The sequence below is a fragment of the Pseudorca crassidens genome, chromosome 13 (assembly GCF_039906515.1).
Source record: "Pseudorca crassidens isolate mPseCra1 chromosome 13, mPseCra1.hap1, whole genome shotgun sequence".
Lineage (NCBI taxonomy): Eukaryota > Metazoa > Chordata > Mammalia > Artiodactyla > Delphinidae > Pseudorca > Pseudorca crassidens.
This window is the reverse complement of record NC_090308.1, coordinates 81,455,285-81,477,829: the sequence shown is the minus strand read 5'-3', so window position 1 is coordinate 81,477,829 and position 22,545 is coordinate 81,455,285. Positions and strand designations below refer to the sequence as shown.

At 37.4% G+C, this 22,545-nt stretch overlaps 1 protein-coding gene across 11 annotated transcripts in view; it reads left to right on the top strand.

Moving 5' to 3' along the window:
• The window catches only part of FAM135A (family with sequence similarity 135 member A), a 123,498-nt gene that overhangs the window by 28,409 nt on the left and 72,544 nt on the right, over positions 1–22,545 (top strand). For 10 of the 11 annotated variants that reach the window (XM_067702854.1, XM_067702853.1, XM_067702855.1 and 7 more), the window contains one exon: positions 4,823–4,902. The exons of the other annotated variant lie outside the window; for it this stretch is intronic. In XM_067702854.1, the coding sequence (XP_067558955.1) occupies positions 4,823–4,902 (80 nt within the window). The remainder of the gene's footprint in view (positions 1–4,822; positions 4,903–22,545) is intronic. 11 annotated transcript variants of the gene reach the window in all.

The window sequence follows — 22,545 nt, the reverse complement described above, 5'->3', positions numbered from 1 at the left end:
GGAGCCCCTTCCAATCCCACCATATATACACCATCACCTTCTTTGGATGAAGACCGGCCGTTGATGTGGTTGGTGGTGGTTCATTTTGCTTGCCCTCTGCTTATTCCATTCCACATTATAGTACAGTATCCACTTTTCATCGCCCATCACAATATGTTTTAAAAATAGAACATTTTCATTATATTTAAGTAGAGAATAGCATGCAGAAATATGGTCAAGGAGGTTGTTTCGCTTAACTCATGTGGAACCCAAAGATCAAAGCCATTAACATAACCAAGCTGGTGCACATGATTTTCAGCACCTGATTTGGATATTTTGAGTATGTCGGCTGTCTCCCGAGTGGTATAACGTTGGTTGTTCTCAATTAACGTCTTGATTTGATCACTATCAACTTCAGCTGGTCTACCCAACCGTGGAGCATCATCCAGTGAGAAATCTCCAGCACAAAAGTTTGCAAACCACTTTTGACACATTCTGTCAGTCACAGCACCTTCTCCATACACTGCACAAATCTTTTTGTGCGTTTCAGTTGCGTTTTTACCTTTCTTGAAATAATAAAGCACAATATGCTGAAAATGTTGCTTTTTTTTCTTCCATCTTCAATATTAAAAAGGCTGCACAAAAATTCACCAATTTTGATAAGTCTTTTTTTAAATGCATGCTGATATGACAGCTGTCACATACAATCTAATAAAATTGTTTTGAATGAAGTTAAAGACAACCAAGGGCTACTAGAGCCATCTTATGGGAAAAAACCGAGCGAACCTTTTGGCCACCCCAATACCTTCGAATAAAGTGTGATAAAAACAAGTTATGCCTATACCAATATGAACTCATGGATTTTTAATGTATCTGATGGTAATTCTGCATCATTAGTCTTCTTGATGTTCAGAGAGAGCCTTGTAGGTTGATTTCTGTGAACTTCTCATGGAGTGATCCAGGCAGTATTTGAGAGCTTCCGTGTTTCCTACTGTGACTAGCTTTTCCAGATTCTAGTATATTCCCTGCTCTAGATTTGGAATCAGCCAACGGGCTCTAGTTCCTTTTAGTAGGAAATAGTGTTTAGAAATCGTAATATATGTGTTAAAGATACACATTTTTATTGAGTCATTGCTTCTAGGCCTTCTCAGTTGACAGAGATAGAAAATACATTTTTTTTAAGAAAAATATATGATAAATTTTTACTATTTTCCTATTCTAATTTTAGATTACAAGGATTTTACTTTTTTAATTTTATATTTATCTCTCTTCATTTACACTGAAAATCTTGGTTCCTAATAACATGATTACTTAACTTGCTTTATTCATGTGCGTGCAAATATGTCTAAGATAATTTCAAAATAATAGCACCACCAACAAGACTATAAATGTTTAAAGCTTCTTTGGGCTTCTCTTTTATTGTAGAATATATCCCATGAGGAATAGGCACTTAAAGTACTATGTTTTAAAAATCACTTGAAAGAACTTTGTGAAATTGCAGTTAAGAAGGTACACATTAAGTTCAGTTGTTTTAGGGTGGTTTAGGGGATTGCTTTTTTTAAATTTAATTTATTTTGTTATATAAAAATATTTTGTGGTTCCAAAATCAAAACTCTGAAGTACATACATTGAGAGAGGCCTTTGTTTTCATCCTGGTCCCTTCTCCTGACCCCCATTCCCCCACCTATAGGTAACCATTTTATTTTTTTATTAGTTTTGTGTATATGCTTCCCTTTTATTACTTTTTTTAAAAGGCAAAAAATATATATAATCATATCCTTTCTTCTTACACAAAGTTAGCATAGTACACATGTTCCATGCTTGCTTTTGTTGGTAAAAAATGTATCTTAGAGATCACTCCTTTGCAGTATGTATAGATATACTAAATATAGATATGTAAATATAGGTATACTAAAATATATATATAAAAGATTACTTTTTATAACCATGTGGTACTGCATTGTATAGTTGCACCATAGTTTATTCAGCCAGTCCCTTAATAATGGATATTTTGCTTTTTTCTTGAGTTTTCCTGTTGCAGTTAAGGCTGCAATGAATAGCCTTGTGCTACCTCATTGAATATTTTTGCTAAAGTATCTTTGGGAAATAGTCTTAAAAGTGGGATGCTAGGTCAAAGAGTAAATGTCTATGTGTTTTTGCTCCTTATTGCTAAATTCCCCTCCATATGGCGTTGCACAATTTTACCTCACCAGCAGTACAGAATAATTTCTTTTTGCCCAGAGCCTCACCAGCAGAGTATTTTGTCAAACTGCTGGTTTTCTTTCGATGTGACAGATGAGGAAGGATAGCCCATTATAGTTTTAATTTGTAGTTTTTAAAATTATAAGTAAGATTGAAAATTTTTTCATGTATTTAAGAGACATTTGCAGTTCTTTTTTGGTGAACTGTTTATTAATTTTCTTTTTCATTTTTTTAGGTTAATTGGCCTTTTTCTTCTCAATTTTTAGATGCTCTTTATATATTAGGAATATAACCCAGGCTTTTAAAGCCGAAAGTAAGGTTTGTCAGAATGGATCAGCAGATGCCTGCAGGACAAAAGCAGCTTCATTGCGTTGTCTACCTGACTGATTTTGTTTGATAATTCCATACTATTTTGTTACTTCAATAATTTTATAAAGATATATTTTTATACTTTATTTGGCTGTTTTAGTTGTTTTTTTAGCAAGAAGTTGTTCTCAATAACCTAGCTCACCACAGCCCTTAGAAAAGGAAATATTTTATCCTTTGCTTTTAAAATTTTATCTCTTATTTGATATTTTACGTAAAAAAAGTTAACATATGCACATTTGAAAGTTTTGTTCATTTTTGAAGATTTATACCTTTAAAGTATCATTAATTTTAATTAAAAAATATATTTACAGTCATAATAGACTGCTTTTATAAATGCAAAGTGAACATCGCTTAAAATAATGTAGGTAATTACTTCCAGTGGTTTGTTTCTCCTGTATCTCTAGAACTTAGCCCAGTGGCTAAACATAGGTGGGTCCTCAATAAGTCATGAATTAATGGTACGTGTATGTATATGTATACACACGCACATTTATTTATTTTTTAATATGTTGAACTGTATGTTTTAGGCACTTTTTTTTTTCATTTATTTATTTTTGGCTTCATTGGGTCTTCGTTGCTGTACGCGGGCTTTCTCTAGTTGCAGCAAGCAGGGGCTACTCTTTGTTGCAGTGCGTGGGCTTCTAATTCCGGTGGCTTCTCTTGTTGCGGAGCACAGGCTCTAGGCACGTGGGCTGCAGTAGTTGTGGCACACGGGCTCAGTAGCTGTGGCTCGTGGGCTCTAGAGCGCAGCCTCAGTAGTTGTGGCACACGGGCTTAGGTGTTCTGCGGCATGTGGGATCTTCCCAGACCAGGGATTGAACCCGTGTCCCCTGCATTGGCAGGCTGATTCTTAACCACTGCGCCACCAAGGAAGTCCCACATGCACATTTAAATTCAGGGAGTTTTAAATTAGGATACTCTAACAGTATACAGTAAATGCAGAGTGTTGTTTAAATGTCTCTGAATTTATGTGTGCAAATCATTATATTAGGATTGAGGGTGTACACTTACAAATAGGACATAGTTCTTGTGCTTAAGAAGTTTAAAATGAAATGTCTATCAGTTGCTTATTCTTAAGCTCTTATACCACATACCTGAATATTTTAAAATAGCAATATTTCACTTAATCTTTAATTAAAATTAAAACTTTGCTCTCCTTTGGTCCCAAGGCTCCTGCTCTTTCCACTTTGATTTTTCTTCTCAGTCATCTCACGGCTTCAAGGTGACCTCATCTTAATCTCAACTAAGCATCTCTCTCTGTGGAGTTTTGCCATGTCTCTTTAAGGCCAAATTGTGATTTTAAAGGTTCTAAATTTAATTGGCTACTGTTTCATTCACTCTTTAATTCGGGCTTTGTGATCTGTGTTCTCTTCAAGGCCACACCTTCCTAGAAATAATAGTAATAAATATATTTATATATTTTAATCTTTGTATTATTTACAAATGTAATATTTAAACTATCATCTAGGAAATTATTAAAGAGAAATAAAGACTAAATATTCAGCTCCCTAGGGTCCATCTAAAGTCATCCCTGATTTATAATCTTCATTTAGCTTTTAGTAACCCTCTGTGTGTGTGTGTGTGTGTGTGTGTGTGTGTGTGTGTGTATACAAAGATACATGTATCCTCCATTACATACACAAACTAGTAGTGTAATGATGTTAAAACACAAGCATATTATAATACTTCTATCTCATAATTTTTTCTGTTTAAACTGATATTGTTAATGACTGGTAGATTTTTTTTTAATATATATTTTTTCTTAATTTTGTAGAATAAATAAGCAAGTAAAAGTGCATAAACTAAACAGAATAGTTATGACCTCGAAAAAATACTGAATTCTTTAAACCAAATACATATAGTATGAAACTAATTTTTTTAAAACTGTCTACTATTAATCCTGTATTTTCTCAAAATTATGCTTAAGAATAATTTATTATCTTTTAAAAGAAAAAAATGAATAAATCAAATAAAGCAGTGAAACTCTTAGAATCGTTAGTAACTCCTATGGTTGCTATGCATTCTCTCATTTAAAGTAAGATTGTTTCTCTTGTCTGTCTTTACACACGCCTGTTTCCCTTTGGGTTTTATGCCATGCTAGTATTTGATCTGTGTGTGGATCTGATACACTGTTTCCCACCAGCAGTAAATACTGTGGGAGACTGATAGAAGCAGACCAACTTTATTTTTTAATACATATAGATATATAGAAATTGCGGCATTGCATATTTTTAAATGTTTTGAAGTGACTTCTTTGTCTCTTTTGCTTTAGTTTTTACCAGATTCGTGCATCTATGAAAATTCCACCAAGAGTTCCCCACAGAGTAGAAGCTAGTTTGTTACATGCAGCAGGTAAGCCAAGGAATATTTTCAACTGTTTTTAAAAAATGTGAAGCAACATTATAATGACCAATAATAAACTTCATAATTATCTTTATCTTTTAATTACAAATATAAGATGCCAAAGAGCATCATTCTCATACCTCTTATAAAAAATATATTTGAGGCCTCAGTAAAACAGACTTGGTTATAGGTTCCTTGTCTCCCTCTTAGGTTTCTTATGACGAGTGAATAAAAGAAAGTATGTGAAATTTCCATGAAACCAAACATAAGTGGGGGTAGTATCATTTATATCATGTAATCTATAAATTTAACAAATACACAGTGAATGTGGACACATAATTTGACATATGATCACAAAGGTGTTTTATGATAAAGTTTTATAGTATGCGTTTTGAGAATATTTTTCAACCACTTTTTTTTTCTGGTTGATTAATTAGAAAACAAAGGGCCAGAAAGCATAAAATAGACATGTTATAGCCGCTCTTTTATTACTCATATTCTGAGGAGACACACCAGCATTAAAGGATTGGTGGCCCTGACATAATCATTGGGCATTTTTTCAGCTTTCCTGATACAGTATACTCTGTTTCAGTCTAAGCAGTTAGAAAACGAAATGGTTAATGAAACGTACTAGAGAGTTATATATTTCTAATATGAATTACTAGTTTTCAAAGCATCACAAAATAATAAGTATACCTAACATTAAAGCTATGTTGAGCACAGTTCAGTTCATTTTTGAAATTTAAAAATATATTCTGGGAATTTGAAGTGTTGAGGATTATCTTTCTTAGCGTACTATGGATACCAAAATGCTGGTTAATGTTAAAGTTTAATGAATTGTACGTAATGGAGAGTTTACTCTTTCTGAAGACTGTCAGAATGCTCAGGGAGGCCTATTGCTTATGACCAAAAATATGTACCTTTTTTCTTTTCAAAATTAATTTTCTTCTTGGGCTGGTGTACCTGTTGGAGTATACATTTATTGTCAATAGGTCTTTTGTAAGTCTACTTTCTAGGAAACAGGTTAAAACAACTAATGTTACAGGACAGATTGGTACTGGCTTTTTGACCTTAATCAGCAGACTAAATGTCTTGCTCTGTTGTATCTCCTAAAGTTGCCAGTTGGAAAATACTGTAGAAAAACTTCTTTTTTCTGGACTACCTTTTTATTTATATATATTTTCAGCCTTATAGAGGAATAATTGACAAATATCATTTTATATATTTAAAGTGTACAATGTGATTTGTTATACACATACATTGTACAGTACATATACATATGTGATTTGTTATACAGATACGATGTGAAAAAATTGCCATGGTCAAGATAATTAACACATCTCTCACTTCACATAGTTAGTTGTTTTGTGTGTTTGTGGGGAAGAAGGCCGAAGATTTATTCTTAACAGATTTCAAGTATACAGTACTTTATTACTAACTATAGTCATCATGCTGTGCGTTAGATCTGCAGAACTTATTTTTCTTATAACTAAAAGTTTGTACCCTTTGACCTACATCTCCCCATTTCTCCCACACCCCAGCCCCTGGCAACTACCATTCTACTCTCTGTTTCTATGAAACTGACTTTTTTGTTTTGTTTCCACATGTAAGTGATAACATCCAGTATTTGTCTTTCTGTGTCTGACTTATTTCATGCAGCTTAATGCCCTCCAGGTTCATCCATGTTGCTGCAAATGACAGGATTTCCATCTTTTTTATGGCTGAATAGTATTCCATTGTTTAAAGAAGCACTGCATTTTCTTTATCCATTCATCCACTGACAGACACTTGGGTTATTTCCACATCTTGGCTATTGTGAATGATGCTGCAATGAAAATGGGAGTGCAGAATTTTCTTTTAGATACTGATTTCATTTCTTTCAAATATATATTCAGGAGTAGGATTGCTGGATCATTTGGAGGTTCTATTTTCAATTTTTTGAGGCTCTTCCATACTGTTTGCCATAGTGACTGCACCAATTTACATTCTCCCCAACAGTGTGCAAGTGTTCCCTTTTCTCCACATCCTGGCCAACATTTGTTATCTCTTGACGTTTTCATAATAGGTATTCTGACATCTTTGTGCTTTTGATTTGCGTTTCCCTGATGATTAGTGATGTTGAGCACCGTTTCATGTACCCGTTGGCCATTTGTATGTCTTCTTTGCCAAAAAATGTCTGTTCGGTTCCTCTGCCTATTCTAAAATCAGATTGTTTTTTTGCTATTGAGTTGTTTGGTTCTTTATATATTTTGGATATTATCCCCTATCAGATATATGATTGGCAAATATTTTCTCCCAATCAGTAGGTTGCTTTTTCTTTTGTTGGTGGTGTCCTCTGCTGTGCAGAAGCCTTGTAGTTTAATGTAGTCCCACCTGTCTATTTTTGCCTTTGCTTTGGTGTCAAATCCAAATAATCGTTGCCAAGACCAATGTCAAGGAGCTTTTCCCCTTTGTTTTCTTCTAGGAGCTTTGTGGTTTCAGGTCTCAAATTTAAGTCTAATCCATTTTGAGTTAATTTTTGTGAGTGATATATAATAGGGGTCCAGTTTGATTCTTTTGAATGTGAATGTCCAGTTTTCCCAGCACCACTTTTCAAAGAGACTTTCTTCTCCTTATTATGTGTTCTTGGTGCCTTGTCAGGTATTAGTTGACCATATGTGGTGGGCTGATTTCTGGGCTCTCTTTTTTGTGCCATTGATCTATGTGCCTGTTTTTATGCCAATACCATACTGTTTTGATTACTATAGCCTTACAATGTAGTTTGAAATCAAGAAGTGTGATGCCTCCAGCTTTGTTCTTTCATTCTCAAGATTGCTCTGGCTATTCAGGAACTTTTGTGGTCTCGTACAAATCTTAGGATAATTTTTTCTGTTTCTGTGAAAAATACCATTGGAATTTTGATAGAGATTATATTGAATTTGTAGATCACTTCAGGTAGTATGGATATTTTAGCAATATTCATTCTTCCAATCCAAGAACACAGGTTATCTTTCCATTTATTTGTGTCTTCTTCAGTTTCTTTCCCCAGTGTCTTATAGTTTTCAGTGTACAGGTCTTTCATCTCCTCTGGTTAAATTTGTTCCTAAGTATTTTATTGCTTTTCATGCTATTGTAAATGGGATTTTCTTCTTGATTTCTCTTTCAAGCAGTCCACTGTTAGTGTATAGAAATGCAACTGATTTTTATATGTTGATTCTGTGTCCTGCAACTTTATTAAATTCATTGATTAATTCTAACAGCTTTTTGGTGGAGACTTTAGGGTTTTTATGTATAAGATCATGTCATCTGCATACAGAGATGATTTTAATTCTTCCTTTAAATTCTTTAATTTAATTAAAGAATTTAATTCTTCCTATTTGGATGCCTTTAATTTCCTTTTTTTGCCAGTTTGTTGTGGCTAGGACTTCTAGTACTGTGTTGAACAGGAGTGGTAAGAGTGGGCATCCTTTTCTTGTTCCTGACTTGAGAGGAACACTTTGAACTTTTTACCACTGAGGATTTGTTAGCTGTGGGCTTGTCATAAACGGCCTTTATTATGTTGAGGTACATTCCTTCTGTACCTAATTTATTGAGAGTTTTTATCATGAAAGTATGTTGAGTTTTGTCAAATTATTTTTCTGCATCTGTTGAGATGATCATATGATTCTTATCCTTCATTTAATCCTTCATTTATCTTCATTTCGTTAATGTGGTATATCACGTTCATTGATTTGCATATGTCAAACCATCCTTGCATCCCAGGGATAAATCCCACTTGATCATAGTGTTTGATCCTTTTAATGTGCTCTTGAATTTGGTTTGCTAGTATTTTGTTGAGGATTTTTGCATCTATGTTCATCAGAGCTATGGTACACAAAGATATCAACACTTTTACAAATGCAGTGGTGCTGAATGAACTGTGAGACGTGCTGCTTTTCCTGCCCAAGACCATCCCCAGCTTGGCTACCTTTTATGTGTGTCATGTTCCACAGCTTCTGAACCATCCTCTGAAACCTCCCTGGGAATGTAAATCTGGCATCCCAATTGTATTTCCTGCCAGTATACCCTAGAGTAGCCTATGGTGTTGAATGTTTAAGTTTGTATGAAAATTATAGAGAATAATGGTTGATGGAATGTCATGACTTATTAGAGGTTCACAGATATAGTAGATCCAAAATAATGTTCAGGTGAGTTTCCTCACCAGCAATCTGAAAAACAAAGAGCAAAGAAAGGCAGCCAGTTTATTCCAATCTAAGAGGTATTGGTTCCTTTCTCTTTTTATGTCTTTCCTCCCCCAAGATTTGTTTCATTTTAAAATGATATTTAAGAGTTCCTGGAGTATGTGTACCTTTTTAGTATTAGTAAATTTGTTAGGAAAAAGTATCCTTCCAAAATTTTTCTGCCTCCAGAAATTACTCCTATGTATTTGGCTGACTTTGTTTTAATAAATATATATCACTGATTTCTAGACTCATCCTTGCTAACAACATAAATATGTTTAAGTCTCTTTTCGCTTCTGTTCCTTAACAGTTCACGTTTCCTTCCAAGGGCTTGAATTTTCTCTGTACTTTTTGTTACATACCCTATTTTTCTTCTAATTTAGATTTTTTTTTTTTTTTTTTTTGCTGTACGCGGGCCTCTCACTGTTGTGGCCTCTCCCGTTGCAGAGCACAGGCTCCGGACACGCAGGCTCAGAGGCCATGGCTCATGGGCCCAGCTGCTCCGTGGCATGTGGGATCTTCCCAGACCGGGGCACGAACCCACGTCCCCTACATCGGCAGGCGGACTCTCAACCACTGCGCCACCAGGGAAGCCCTCTAATTTAGATTTGTGCTTCCATCTCAAGACCTTTTCTTTCCAGCTCTATATTTTACCATATATCTTACACCAGGTGAATATTTCTGGAAAACTTTTAAGAAGAAGAGAAAAAAATGATGATTTTGTCTGTGAGTTGCAGTAGGCAGGTTAGATGGTTTGGGAATTAGATGGTGTTATACAGCTTATTGCAACATGTTTAAATTATTTCCAGCACAAGATTGTGCTGACAGTGAGAGGCTTGAGTCAGGACATAGCTGTCATCTTATAATAACATCAGTCATGAGAGACAGTGAGTATTTATGGGGCTGTTGAAAACGGAATAACAACAGTGCATTCAGAGATTTCTACAACAGAGAAGTCATTGCCGGTTCTGGGAAGCTGGCTCCAGTTTGAAATGTTAGAAGACTATGTACAATTTTGATAAAAAGTCAAGAACAACTCGCCATTTCTAATAGTGATAGTAGTTTTTAAAAAGAAACGTATACTGTTTTATTTGATTTTTCGTATCTATCCATCCCTTTTCTCTGAAAAAAATATTTTTATGCAAATAATACCAGCAAAGAGTTAAAAGATCCATTAGTTCAGAAAGATTAGTAGTGCAAACCATAGCTCCTTCTCTGGATTCACCCGCTTTTAACTGTTTCTGTAGCCCTGATGGTTCCCCTACATGGACATTCCACGTCCTGTGACAATTTATGTCACACCACTTCCTCCCTCTCTCCCTATTTTTTAAGAGGTACCATTATTCTCACATTTCTCTTTGATCATTACTGGAGCTTCAAATGAAATATTTAAGGTCTGTTTCTTATTTCAGCACATATGACAGACCCCTCATTTTCTAAAGTAAGGATATAAACAATCTTACCTCTTTTTTCAAATTTTCTCTTTCCCTCCACTTCCCAACCTGTTGGACATATCCTTTGTTTTATATCATCAAGATTGCTAACATTCATATTCGGATTTGTAACTGTAGTTAAATCTTGTGTTTTTTGTCTATGGATTTATTCCAAATGTTGAAAACAAGTAAACAGCATTTCCATTTCCATGGTAACACAAGAGGAAAAGGGTTTATAAAATTGAAATGACTATCCAACATAAAGAAGGAGGATCTTAAGTTTCTGGCAAGACAAGGCAAATCTAGTTCTCGTTTTGATATTGATCTGGGTCACCTATGAAATCGAGATAGCTATAGGTATATCTTAGGTATTTTAGTAGTTGTAGAGTCAAAGGTGCAGCTTTGTTGTGGTTAACAAAGTAATTCCTTGGAATCAGGATACCAGCTTCCTTTTATGTTACCTTGGAAAACTCACTTAACCTCTGCGAGCTTCAGTTTCTTATCTGTGAAATGTGTGACCTGCTTTACAATAAGTGAAAGTTCATAGCAAACTGTAAAGGGCCATATACATGTAGGATATTGTTATTGGGCTTCTAGTAATACAAGAAAGAATAAGAAGCAGTCAAGTTTGACTCATTTACTATGCCATTTGTGAACCATTTAATGTTGTAAAGAGCTGAAACTTACATTATTAATTGGATGTTTTCCTATGATTTATGTAATTCTTTTATGCAACATAGTAATTAAGCACATAGGATAACATCTCACGTTAATAAGTAAATCTAAATTTTTTTAAAAACATCAATAAAACCATTTCTTGGACAAGAAGCATGAACCAGGATGACCAAGGGCAAGAGGGGAAAACCGAAGGGAGGAAGAGACCTCAGAAAAGTCCCTGGACTTTATAACTTATTACAGAAATCTGGGTACCTGGGCTTCCATTTCTATTCATATAAAGCTCGTGTAATCTGCACAGAGTATTTGAATTTAGACATAACTAGTTTCAAGTCTTGTTCTGCTGTTTACTAGCTTTATGGTCTTAAACAAATTATTCAGTTTCTCTGAGCCTTTCCTAATCAGTGAAATGGAAATAATCCCTGTTTCACAGTGTGTTTTTTGAAAATTAAGTGAGAAAATTGGGTCAAGAGGCCCAGTGTAGTGCTCAGTAAATAGTGGGTACTTTGTCCTGGCTTCCCATCCTATCTTAACTGCCGTAGATGTTAAAGAGCTGCAATAAGGTGACCTCTAGGATCTCAGCACCCGCTTGATGTAAGGACAGTCTCGGAAGAGGGAGCTACTGGAGCCGTTTGTGTGCCTCTCCCTTCTCCGTGTTTAAGGGTTGGCCTTGCTTGTACACAGGAGAGCTGATTGGTATGGTCTGCCCTCTTCAGCACCTTCTCTGGGTCTTTTCTTCCTCAGTGAGACAGCTCTTCCCCTCCAGTGTGGGGTTCTGTAGTGAGTGTAAGAGTGAACTGCAGGTATGTCTTTGAACTAGTTTATCAGTGTGGCATAGAAGACCAAGCACAGGCTTTGCAGCAAACAGCAGTGGCATTTATTTCCTGGACAACTTAGTTACGTTATCAGAGGCTTGGTATCTATAAAATGGATATGTTAATCCCTGCCCTATAAGATTGCCTAAAGGATTCATAACAATATCCGTAAAGCACAGTGCCTGGCACATAGTTAGTGCTCTATAGATGGTAGCTAGTAGTAGTAGTGAGAAGCAATAAGTAAGTAATAAGTAGTCATTAAAAGTCAGCTATTGTTCCTTTTTTCTTGAATAAATTTGGCATTTTTATTGAATAATGTAACACTGTATAAATTTAACATTGTGTACAATGTATTACTTTGATACATTTGTATATTGTACTTTGATTGCCATTGTAGTGATATTTATCACATTACCTAATTATAGTACAGTATTGTTGTCTTTATTCATTATGCTATGCATTAGATCTCTATGACTTATTTATACTATACTCATTGCAAGCTCATACCCTTAAGCTACATCAGTGTTATCTTCCCACTCCCCCATACAAGGGGATGGCGGGGGTGGGAAGATAAGATTGTTCTTATTTTACTCTCTGTTCGTTATGAGTTTGGCTTTTTTTTAGGATTCCACATGTAAATGATACCATACGTACTGTCTTTCTCTAACTTACTTCATTTAGCATAATGTGCTCAAGATCCATCCATATTTTCGCAAATGGCAGGATGTCCTCCTTTCTTGTGGCTGAATAATATTCCATTGTGTATATATACACCACACCTTTTTTATCCTTTCATCTGTTGATGGGCATTGAGATTGTTTCCACATCTTGGGTATTGTGAATGATGCTGCAGTAAACACAGGAGTGCATATATCTCTTCAAAATCCCATTTCCGTTGCCTTTGGGTATACCCAGAAGTGGAATTGCTGGACTGTATGGCAGATCTAGTTTTAGTTTTTTGTTTTCCACAGTGGTCAGACCAACTTACACTCCCACCAACATCGTGTGAGGGTTTCCCTTTTCTCCACACCTTCGCCAGCACTGTTGTCTCTTTTCTTCTTGAGGAGGGTCATTCTGGCAGGTGTGAGGTGATAGGTAATTGTGGGTTTGCTTTGCATTTCCTTGATGATTAGCCTTGCTGAGCATCTTTTTATGTGACTGTTGGCCATTTTAGTGTCCTCTTTGGAAAAAAAAATCTATTTAGTTCTTCTGTAAGACTGCTGTTTATGGGGAGAAAGAAAGAGAAATTGCCCAAAATTCAAGCAATAATATGCAGGGAAAGTCTTATTACTAAAAAAGTATATTCTCCACTTCGATAAAAGCTTCACAACTAGATAAACATTTGGACTAATAAGAAGTCAAACCTGGTTGAACCAAAAAGAAATTTCCAGCTATTTGTGTTTGACCAGGGTTTTTCTAAGGCTGTCTATTCTGGGTAAGATTCCTTGTGCATATTTGTATTGCATTCTTTTTCCTACCTACCACCACCCAGTGCTTTTATACTGGTGGTAGTGGTTAAAAGAAGAAGGGGGCTTCCCTGGTGACACAGTGGTTAAGAATCCACCTGCCAATGCAGGGAACATGGGTTCAAGCCCTGGTCTGGAAAGATCCCACATGAGGTGGAGCAACTAAGCCCATGCACCACAACTACTGAGCCCGCGTGCCTAGAGCCCAGGCTCTGCAACAAGAGAAGCCACCGCAATGAGAAGCCTGCGCACCGCAGTGAAGAGTAGCCCCTGCTCGCCGCAACTAGAGAAAGCCCGTGAGCAGCAACGAAGACCCAACACAGCCAAAAAATAAAATAATAAATAAATACATACATACATAAATTCTAAAAAAAAAAAGAAAAGAAAAGAAAAAGGGGGGGACTTCCCAGGTGGCGCAGTGCTTAAGAATCCGCCTGCCAATGCAGGGGACACGGGTTCAAGCCCTGGTCTGGGAAGATCCCACGTGCCACGGAGCAACTAAGCCCGTGTGCCACAACTACTGAGCCTGCGCTCTAGAGCCCACGAGCCACAACTACTGAGCCCGCGAGCCACAACTGCTGAAGCCCACATGCCTAGAGCCCGTGCTCCGCAACAAGAGAAGCCACTGCAATGAGAAGCCCGCGCACACAACGAAGAGTAGCTACCCCTCGCCGCAACTAGAGAAAGCCTGCATGCAGCAACTAAGACCCAATGCAGCCATAAATTAAAATTAATTAATTAATTGATTAAAAAATAAATAAAAGAAAAAGGGAAGTCTGGAAATAGGGGCTAGGTATCAGGAAGAGTTGGCCCAGGTGCTTTGCCGTGGCAGTGGCTAACTGGCCACTTGTAATGAAGCGTCAGTATTTTGCAGTGCTGCTAGAAGAACCATCTCTTTCTCCCCTGTTAGTTGTTTCCTTAAGCTCTGCCCAGACACCAACCTTTCAGGGCCTTCCTTTGACAGACACTGAAATGTTGTGATACATTTTTCTGAATTGTGAAGAGTTTTCATGACTTGACCCCCATCCTACATGTCTGACTTTATTTCCCACCATTGTCCCTGTGGATTCTCTGGAACAAATTCGCTGGGCTCTAACCTCCCTCCTATTCTGTGCACATTCCTCCCCTCATTGTCTCCTTTGTTAGCCCGTAGATGCCTCCCATAGGCACTGAGGAGTTTCCTCTGCCATGTTGTCATAGCGCTTTCTATAGACTTCTTTCAGCTCTTAGCATCTTAACACATTTTTTCCAATTCAGAAATGGAATTCTAATGCAAACAAACAGCAAGAATCATTAAAGAAAAATGCTTTTAAAAATGAGGCAAGTTTAAAGAAATATATAGCTAGAGACAATTCATATTATGTCACTAATTCATTACTGTTATCAGGAACTGAATAATTTCAACAACTGTGAATGGAAAAATCACCAGAAAGTTAGCTCTTGCAATAAACTCTTGCATAGATTATGAAACTTGAGTCCATTTGGCATCACAAGCCTCCACTTCCTTTCCCTGGATTCAGCGGCTTCCTTCTGTCACTGCCATTTGTGGTCTTTTTACCTGGCTGAAGAGACAGTAATAATTACAGTGCCATTTGCTTTGGCCTCCGGAAATAAGGAATTAGGAGATTATCACATTGTACTGCAATTATTTGCTTGAATGTTTCTATCCAAACTAGACTGGGAACTCTGAAAACAAGGACAGTGTTCTCATTTATGTTCATATCTCTTAGTTCTCGTTATTTTAGCGGCAAATTATGGTTGAATGAATGCTCACTTGTGCACAGAATAAATGAGCGATACCAATGCTAGCTGTTTAACCAAAAGAAATGGAAATGCAGAAAGATGGTGATAGGAATAAAATCTAAATTATCATGATTTAATGGAAGTATTTGTAGGCCTCTACCACAAGTCTCTCAAAGTGTAGGTTTGATGTTTGGGTTAGCAGATGACTGATAGGCAAAGTGAAAATAGAGTCATTTCAACAAGGAAATAGGGCACTAAATTAAGAAGTTAGATGAAAGTTCAGTTCTTCAATAGATACTTGCTGAGTGCCTATTATGTGTAAGACATGGTCCTCACTCGTAAATCAAAGCAATGAAACGTGTTTATGTGGTTCCTAACCTCATGGATGGAGGTTATCATCAAATAAATGTTAAAAAGCAGGGAGGCTTTCCGACTCAAGACAATAAACTGAGTACACACATATGTCTTGGTCTTCTTGTTTCCAAGACTCCTCAGTAATAGCAATGAAGGAGTGTAAGAAGGAATAACAAAAATATTTCAGTGAATTTTGAAAGACAGAAAACAGAAGTAGGAGCTGAACTACCTTTTCGGGATACTTTCCCTGCAAGCGTGCAGATGGGAATAGCAGATGAAGGAAAGTGAGAGGCGGGCCTGAAAACAGGGATAAATTAAAGGTCTGTAATCAGGACAGCTGGGCACCCCAGGCCCAAGTACAGAATGTCAGGAAATTAATGTTAACCTTAGGACGAAAACCTCAAGGCTTCTCTCTAAATAAATTGCCATGGGTTACTAACACTCCAGAGTAAAGCACTCTTTTTTTTTTTTTTGGTAAAAAACACGTAACATGAAATTTCCTCTCTTAACAAACTTTTAAGTGTTAAGTGTTGCTAACTGTATGCACATTGTTGTTTGACAAACTCTGTACGTTGAACATGGTGTACCAAGGACTCCTCATTTACCCCAGCTCCTGGCCCCTAGCAACCACTCTTGTACTTACCGCTTCCGTGAGTGCCGATGTGAGATCCCTCGTGTAGGTAGAATCACGCAGCATTCGTCTGACCTATTGCACTTAGCATAAGTCCTCATGGTTCATCCATGTGGTAGCGTATGACAGGATTTCCCTCTTTTTTAAAAAAAAATTAATTTATTTATTTATTATTTATTTTTGGTTGCATTGGGTCGGTTGCTGTGCGCGGGCTTTCTCTAGTTGCGGTGAGCAGGGGCTACTCTTCTTTGCTGTGTGTGGGCTTCTCATTGTGGTGGCTTCTCGTTGCAGAGCACGGGCTCTAGGCATGCAGGCTTCAATAGCTGTGGCTCATGGGCTTAGTTGCTCCGTGGCATGTGGGATCTTCCCGGACCAGGGCTCGAACCCATGTCCCCTTCATTGGCAGGCAGGTTCTTAACCACTGCGCCACCAGGGAAGCCCACCTCCTTTTTTAAGGCTGAAAATATTCCATCTTATATCTCATTTTCTTTATCCATTCATCCGCTGATGGACTTTATGCTTCCATGAACAGCACAGTGCAGATATATGTCTTCAATACCCTGTTTTCAAATCTTTTGTATAAATTTCCAGAAGTGGGATTGCTGGATCATATGGTAGTTTTCTTTTAATTTTTTGAGGAACCTCCATACTGCTTTCCATGGTAGCTACATCATTTACATTCCCACCAGCAGTGCACACAAGTTCCAATTTCTCCACAAGTGCTGACCGTGTACCTAATACCATATGAAGTAAGAAATAAATGAAGTTTCTTTTTTTTTAATTTTTTAATTTAATTTTATTTATTTTTTTATACAGCAGGTTCTTATTAGTCATCCATTTTATACACACAGTGTATACATGTCAATCCCAATCTCCCAATTCAGCACATCACCACCACCACCACCCGGCCGCTTTCCCCGCTTGGTGTCCATACGTCTGTTCTCTACATCTGTGTCTCAACTTCTGCCCTGCAAACCGGTTCATCTGTACCATTGTTCTAGGTTCCACATATATGAGTTAATATACGATATTTGTTTTTCTCTTTCTGACTTACTTCACTCTGTATGACAGTCTCTAGATCCATCCACGTCTCAACAAATGACCCAATTTCCTTCCTTTTTATGGCTGAGTAATAATTGTATATATGTACCACATCTTCTTTATCCATTCTTCTGTTAATGGACATTTACGTTGCTTCCATGACCTGGCTATTGTAAATAGTGCTGTAGTGAACATTGGGGTGCATGTGTCTTTTTGAATTATGGTTTTCTCTGGGTATATGCCCAGTAGTGGGATTGCTGGATCATATGGTAATTCTGTTTTTAGTTTTTTAAGGAACCTCCATACTGTTCTCCATAGTGGCTGTATCAATTCACATTCCCACCAGCAATGCAAGAAGTTTCCCTTTTCTCCACACCCTCTCCACCATTTGTTGTTTGTAGATTTTCTGATGATGCCCATTCTAACTGGTGTGAGGTGATACCTCATTGTAGTTTTTTTGTTGTTGTTTTGTTTTTTTTTGCGGTACGCGAGCCTCTCACTGTTGTGGCCTCTCCCGTTGCGGAGCACAGGCTCCGGACGCGCAGGCTCAGCGGCCATGGCTCACAGGCCTAGCCAGTCCGCGGCATGTGGGATCTTCCCAGACCAGGGCACGAACCCGTGTCCCCTGCTTCGGCAGGCGGACTCTCAACCACCGTGCCACCAGGGAAGCCCCTCATTGTAGTTTTGATTTGCATTTCTCTAATAATTAGTGATGTTGAGCAGCTTTACATGTGCTCTTGGCCATCTATCTGTCTTCTTTGAAAAAATGTCTATTTAGGTCTTCTGCCCATTTTTTGATTGTGTTGTTTGTTTCTTTAATATTGAGCTGCATGATCTGTTTATATATTTTGGAGATTAATCCTTTGTCCGTTGATTCATTTGCAAATATTTTCTCCCATTCTGAGGGTTGTCTTTTTGTCTTGTTTATGGTTTCCTTGCTTTGCAAAAGCTTTGAAGTTTCATTAGGTCCCATTTGTTTATTTTTGGTTTTATTTCCATTACTCTAGGAGGTAGATCAAAAAAGATCTTGCTGTGATTTATGTCAAAGAGTGTTCTTCCTATGTTTTCCTCTAAGAGTTTTATAGTGTCCGGTCTTACATTTAGGTCTCTAATCCATTTTGAGTTTATTTTTGTGTATGGTGTTAGGGAGTGTTCTAATTTCATTCTTTTACATGTAGCTGTCCAGTTTTCCCAGCAACACTTATTGAAGAGACTGTCTTTTCTCCATTGTATATCCTTGCCTCCTTTGTCATAGATTAGTTGACCATAGGTGCGGGGGTTTATCTCTGGGCTTTCTATCTTGTTCCATTGACCTATGTTTCTGCTTTTATGCCAGTACCATATTGTCTTGATTACTGTAGCTTTGTAGTATAGTCTGAAGTCAGGGAGTCTGATTCCTCCTGCTCCATTTTTTTCCCTCAAGACTGCTTTGGCTATTCTGGCTCTTTTGTGTCTCCAGACAAATTTTAAGATTTTTTGTTCTAGTTCTGTGAAAAATGCCATTAGTAATTTGATAGGGATTGCATTGAATCTGTAGATTGCTTTCGGTAGTATAGTCATTTTCACAATATTGATTCTTCCAATCCAAGAACATGGTATATCTCTCCATCTGTTGGTATCATCTTTAATTTCTTTCATCAGTGTCTTATAGTTTTCTGCATACAGGTCTTTTGCCTCCCTAGGTAGGTTTCTTCCTAGGTATTTTATTCTTTTTGTTGCAGTGGTAAATGGGAGTGTTTCCTAAATTTCTCTTTCAGATTTTTCATCATTAGTGTATAGGAATGAAAGAGATTTCTGTGCATTTATTTTGTATCCTGCAATTTTACCAAATTCATTGATTAGCTCTAGTAGTTTTCTGGTGGCATTTTTAGGATTCTCTATATATAGTATCATGTCATCTGCAAACAGTGACAGTTTTACTTCTTCTTTTCCAATTTGTATTCCTTTTATTTCTTTTTCTTCTCTGGTTGCTAGTCTGCTGGCTAGGACTTCCAAAACTATGTTGAATAATAGTGGTGAGCGCAGACATCCCTGTCTTGTTCCTGATCTTAGAGGAAATGCTTTCAGTTTTTCACCATTGAGAATTATATTTGCTGTGGGTTTGTTATATATGGCCTTTATTATGTTGAGGTAGGTTCCCTCTATGCCCACTTTCTGTACAGTTTTTATCATAAATGGGTGTTGACTTTTGTCAAAAGCTTTTTCTGCATCTATTGAGATGATCATATGGTTTTTATTCTTCAGTTTGTTAATATGGTGTATCACATTGATTGATTTGCATATACTAAAGAATCCTTGCATCCCTGGGATAAATCCCAGTTGATCATGGTGTATGATCCTTTTAATGTGTTGTTGGATTCTGTTTGCTAGTATTTTGTTGAGGATTTTTGCATCTGTATTCATCAGTGATATTGGTCTGTAATTTTCTTTTTTTGTAGTATCTTTGTCTGGTTTTGGTATCAGGGTGATGGTGGCCTCATAGAATGAGTTGGGAGTGTTCCTTCCTCCCCAGTTGTATGGAAGAGTTTGAGAAGGATGGGTGTCTGCTCTTCTCTAAATGTTTGACAGAATTCACCTGTGAAGCCATCTGGTCCTGGACTTTGTTGGAAGATTTTTAATCACAGTTTCAATTTCATTACTTGTGATTGGTCTGTTCATATTTTCTATTCCTTGCTGGTTCAGTCTTGGAAGTTTATACCTTTCTAAGAATTTGTCCATTTCTTCCAGGTTGTCCATTTTATTGGCATAGAGTTGCTTGTAGTAGTCTCTTAGGATGCTTTGTATTTCTGTGGTGTCTGTTGTAACTTCTCCTTTTTCGTTTCTAATTCTAATTTTATTGATTTGAGTCCTCTCCCTCTTTTTCTTGATGCGTCTGGCTGATGGTTTATCAATTTTGTTTATCTTCTCAAAGAGCCAGCTTTTAGTTTTATTGATCTTTGCTATTGTCTTCTTTGTTTCTATTTCATTTATTTCTGCTCTGATCTTTATGATTTCTTTCCTTCTGCTAATTTTGGGTTTTGTTTGTTCTTCTTTCTCTAGTTCCTTTAGGTGTAAGGTTAGATTGTTTATTTGAGATTTTTCTTGTTTCTTGAGGTATAGCTATAATCTTCCCTCTTAGAACTGCTTTTGCTGCATTCCATAGGTTTTGGATCGTCGTGTTTTCATTGTCATTTGTCTCTAGGCATTTTTTGATTTCCTCTTTGATTTCTGCAGTGATGACTTGGTTATTTAGTAACGTATTGTTTAGCCTCCATGTGTTTGTGTTTTTTATGTTTTTTCCCTGTAATTCATTTCTAATCTCATAGCGTTGTGGTCAGAAAAGATGCTTGATATGATTTCAATTTTCTTAAATTTACTGAGGTTTGATTTGTGACCCAAGGTGTGATCTATCCTGGAGAATGTTCCGTGCGCACTTGAGAAGAAAGTGTAATCTGCTGTTTTGGGATGGAATGTCCTATAAATATCAATTCAATCTATCTGGTCTATTGTGTCATTTAAGGCTTCTGTTTCCTTATTTATTTTCATTTTGGTTGATCTGTCCATTGGTGTAAGTGAGGTGTTAACGTCCCCCACTATTATTGTGTTACTGTCGATTTCCTATTTTATAGCTGTTAGCAGTTGCTAACAAGAAGTTTCTGCTCCTTCCTCCTGAAATTCTCCTCCCTTCCGTCTTCTTTTGATTAACTTTTTCATGGTATTTCAACTCAAATGCTGTATTGTCACCAGAGCCTTTCCTGACTCTGCAGACGTAGTTCACCCTCATCTTATGAGATGCTACAGCACTCTGTCCTTCTCTGTCACACTTAGTGCAGATGGAATTTACAGAATTAGATGAGGGCAGGGAAGGTGGTTTTTTGGTTTGTTTTGGTTTGGTCTGGTCTACTTAGCTTAGAACAATGCATGACATAGGTAATGCAATAAGCATTTAAAATTTTATTGTGAAATGTATCAGACATTTTTGAAGATAATGTAAAACATTATTTTATTAAGTGATAAAATAAACTCCCAGGTACCAACCCTTCATTTAAGAAACAGAATATTATTAGTACCATAAAAGCGCCCTGTGTAATCCTCCTGACTTTTGTATTAATCATTCTTTAGTTTTGCTTATAGTTTCATTACCTATGAGTATATGCCAAGGACGTGTCTGGTTGAGTTTGGAAAAACTGAGTAGCAAGCACAAGTTCAGCTGTGGGGGAAAGCTGCTGCCATGAGAAAGCTGAGCAGTCCCTGGGTTATGGTGTGCTTCTGTGCACTGAAACGTTTCAGGATCCCTTAGGGGAGTTAATGGGCAAGGTCAGGAGTGACTTGTGTGAATCCACACTTCCAAGCCATAGTGTGATGGAATATTTTGTGAGTTCACACATCCAGGGCTCCTGCCAGGGTCATAGTGTGATGGAGTATTGTGTGAACTCACACACCCAGGGCTCCCGCCAAGGTCGTAGTGTGATGGAGTATTGTGTGAACTCACACATCCAGGGCTCCCGCCAAGGTCGTAGTGTGATGGAGTATTGTGTGAACTCACACATCCAGGGCTCCCGCCAAGGTCGTAGTGTGATGGAGTATTGTGTGAACTCACACATCCAGGGCTCCTGCCAAGGTCGCGGCATGGTGGAGCATTAGATAGCCAATGTGTGGAATAGGCTGGTTTACATCTACACTTACCGTTCAGTTTTCCTTCCTTCAACTCTTAGGAGTAGGGCAAAGCAGAAAACCTCTATGAGGGGAAAAGACTGCCCTCATATGATCTAGGCTATAGGGCAGAAACTTTCTTAGTGCACCCTCAAGCAAATCAAGTGCTGAAAGGAATCTGGCCAAGCTTTTAATCTGTCCTTAGGTTAAAAAATGGCCCCATGGCAGCACAGGTCTTTCAGATGATAGACCTCGGTGTAGCTGTGGGTTGAGCACACTGATCCAATCTTGGTCAGTCACCTCTGTATCTAAGACAGAGGACCTCTTTGGAACCTTCCTTCCTGTCTTCCTAGGGATTCCCTGTACCTTCCTTGTGCATTGGATCTTATTTCCTAACACCTATTTTGTCTCTTGGTTTACTCTCTCATTTTGGTGGAGCCTATTCTCTATTATCTTGTTGGGGAAAGTGGTGTAGGAAATAAATATCTCTGAAACCTTTAGTGTCTAAAAATGTCTTTATTCTGCTCTTACACTTGTTTAGCTAAGTATGGAATTCTAGGTTGGAACTCTTTCCTTCAGAATTTTGAGAATATTGCTCCATTGGCTTTTGGGTTGCAGCCTTGCTGTTGAGAGTTTCAAAGCTTTTCTGGTTGCTAGTTCTTT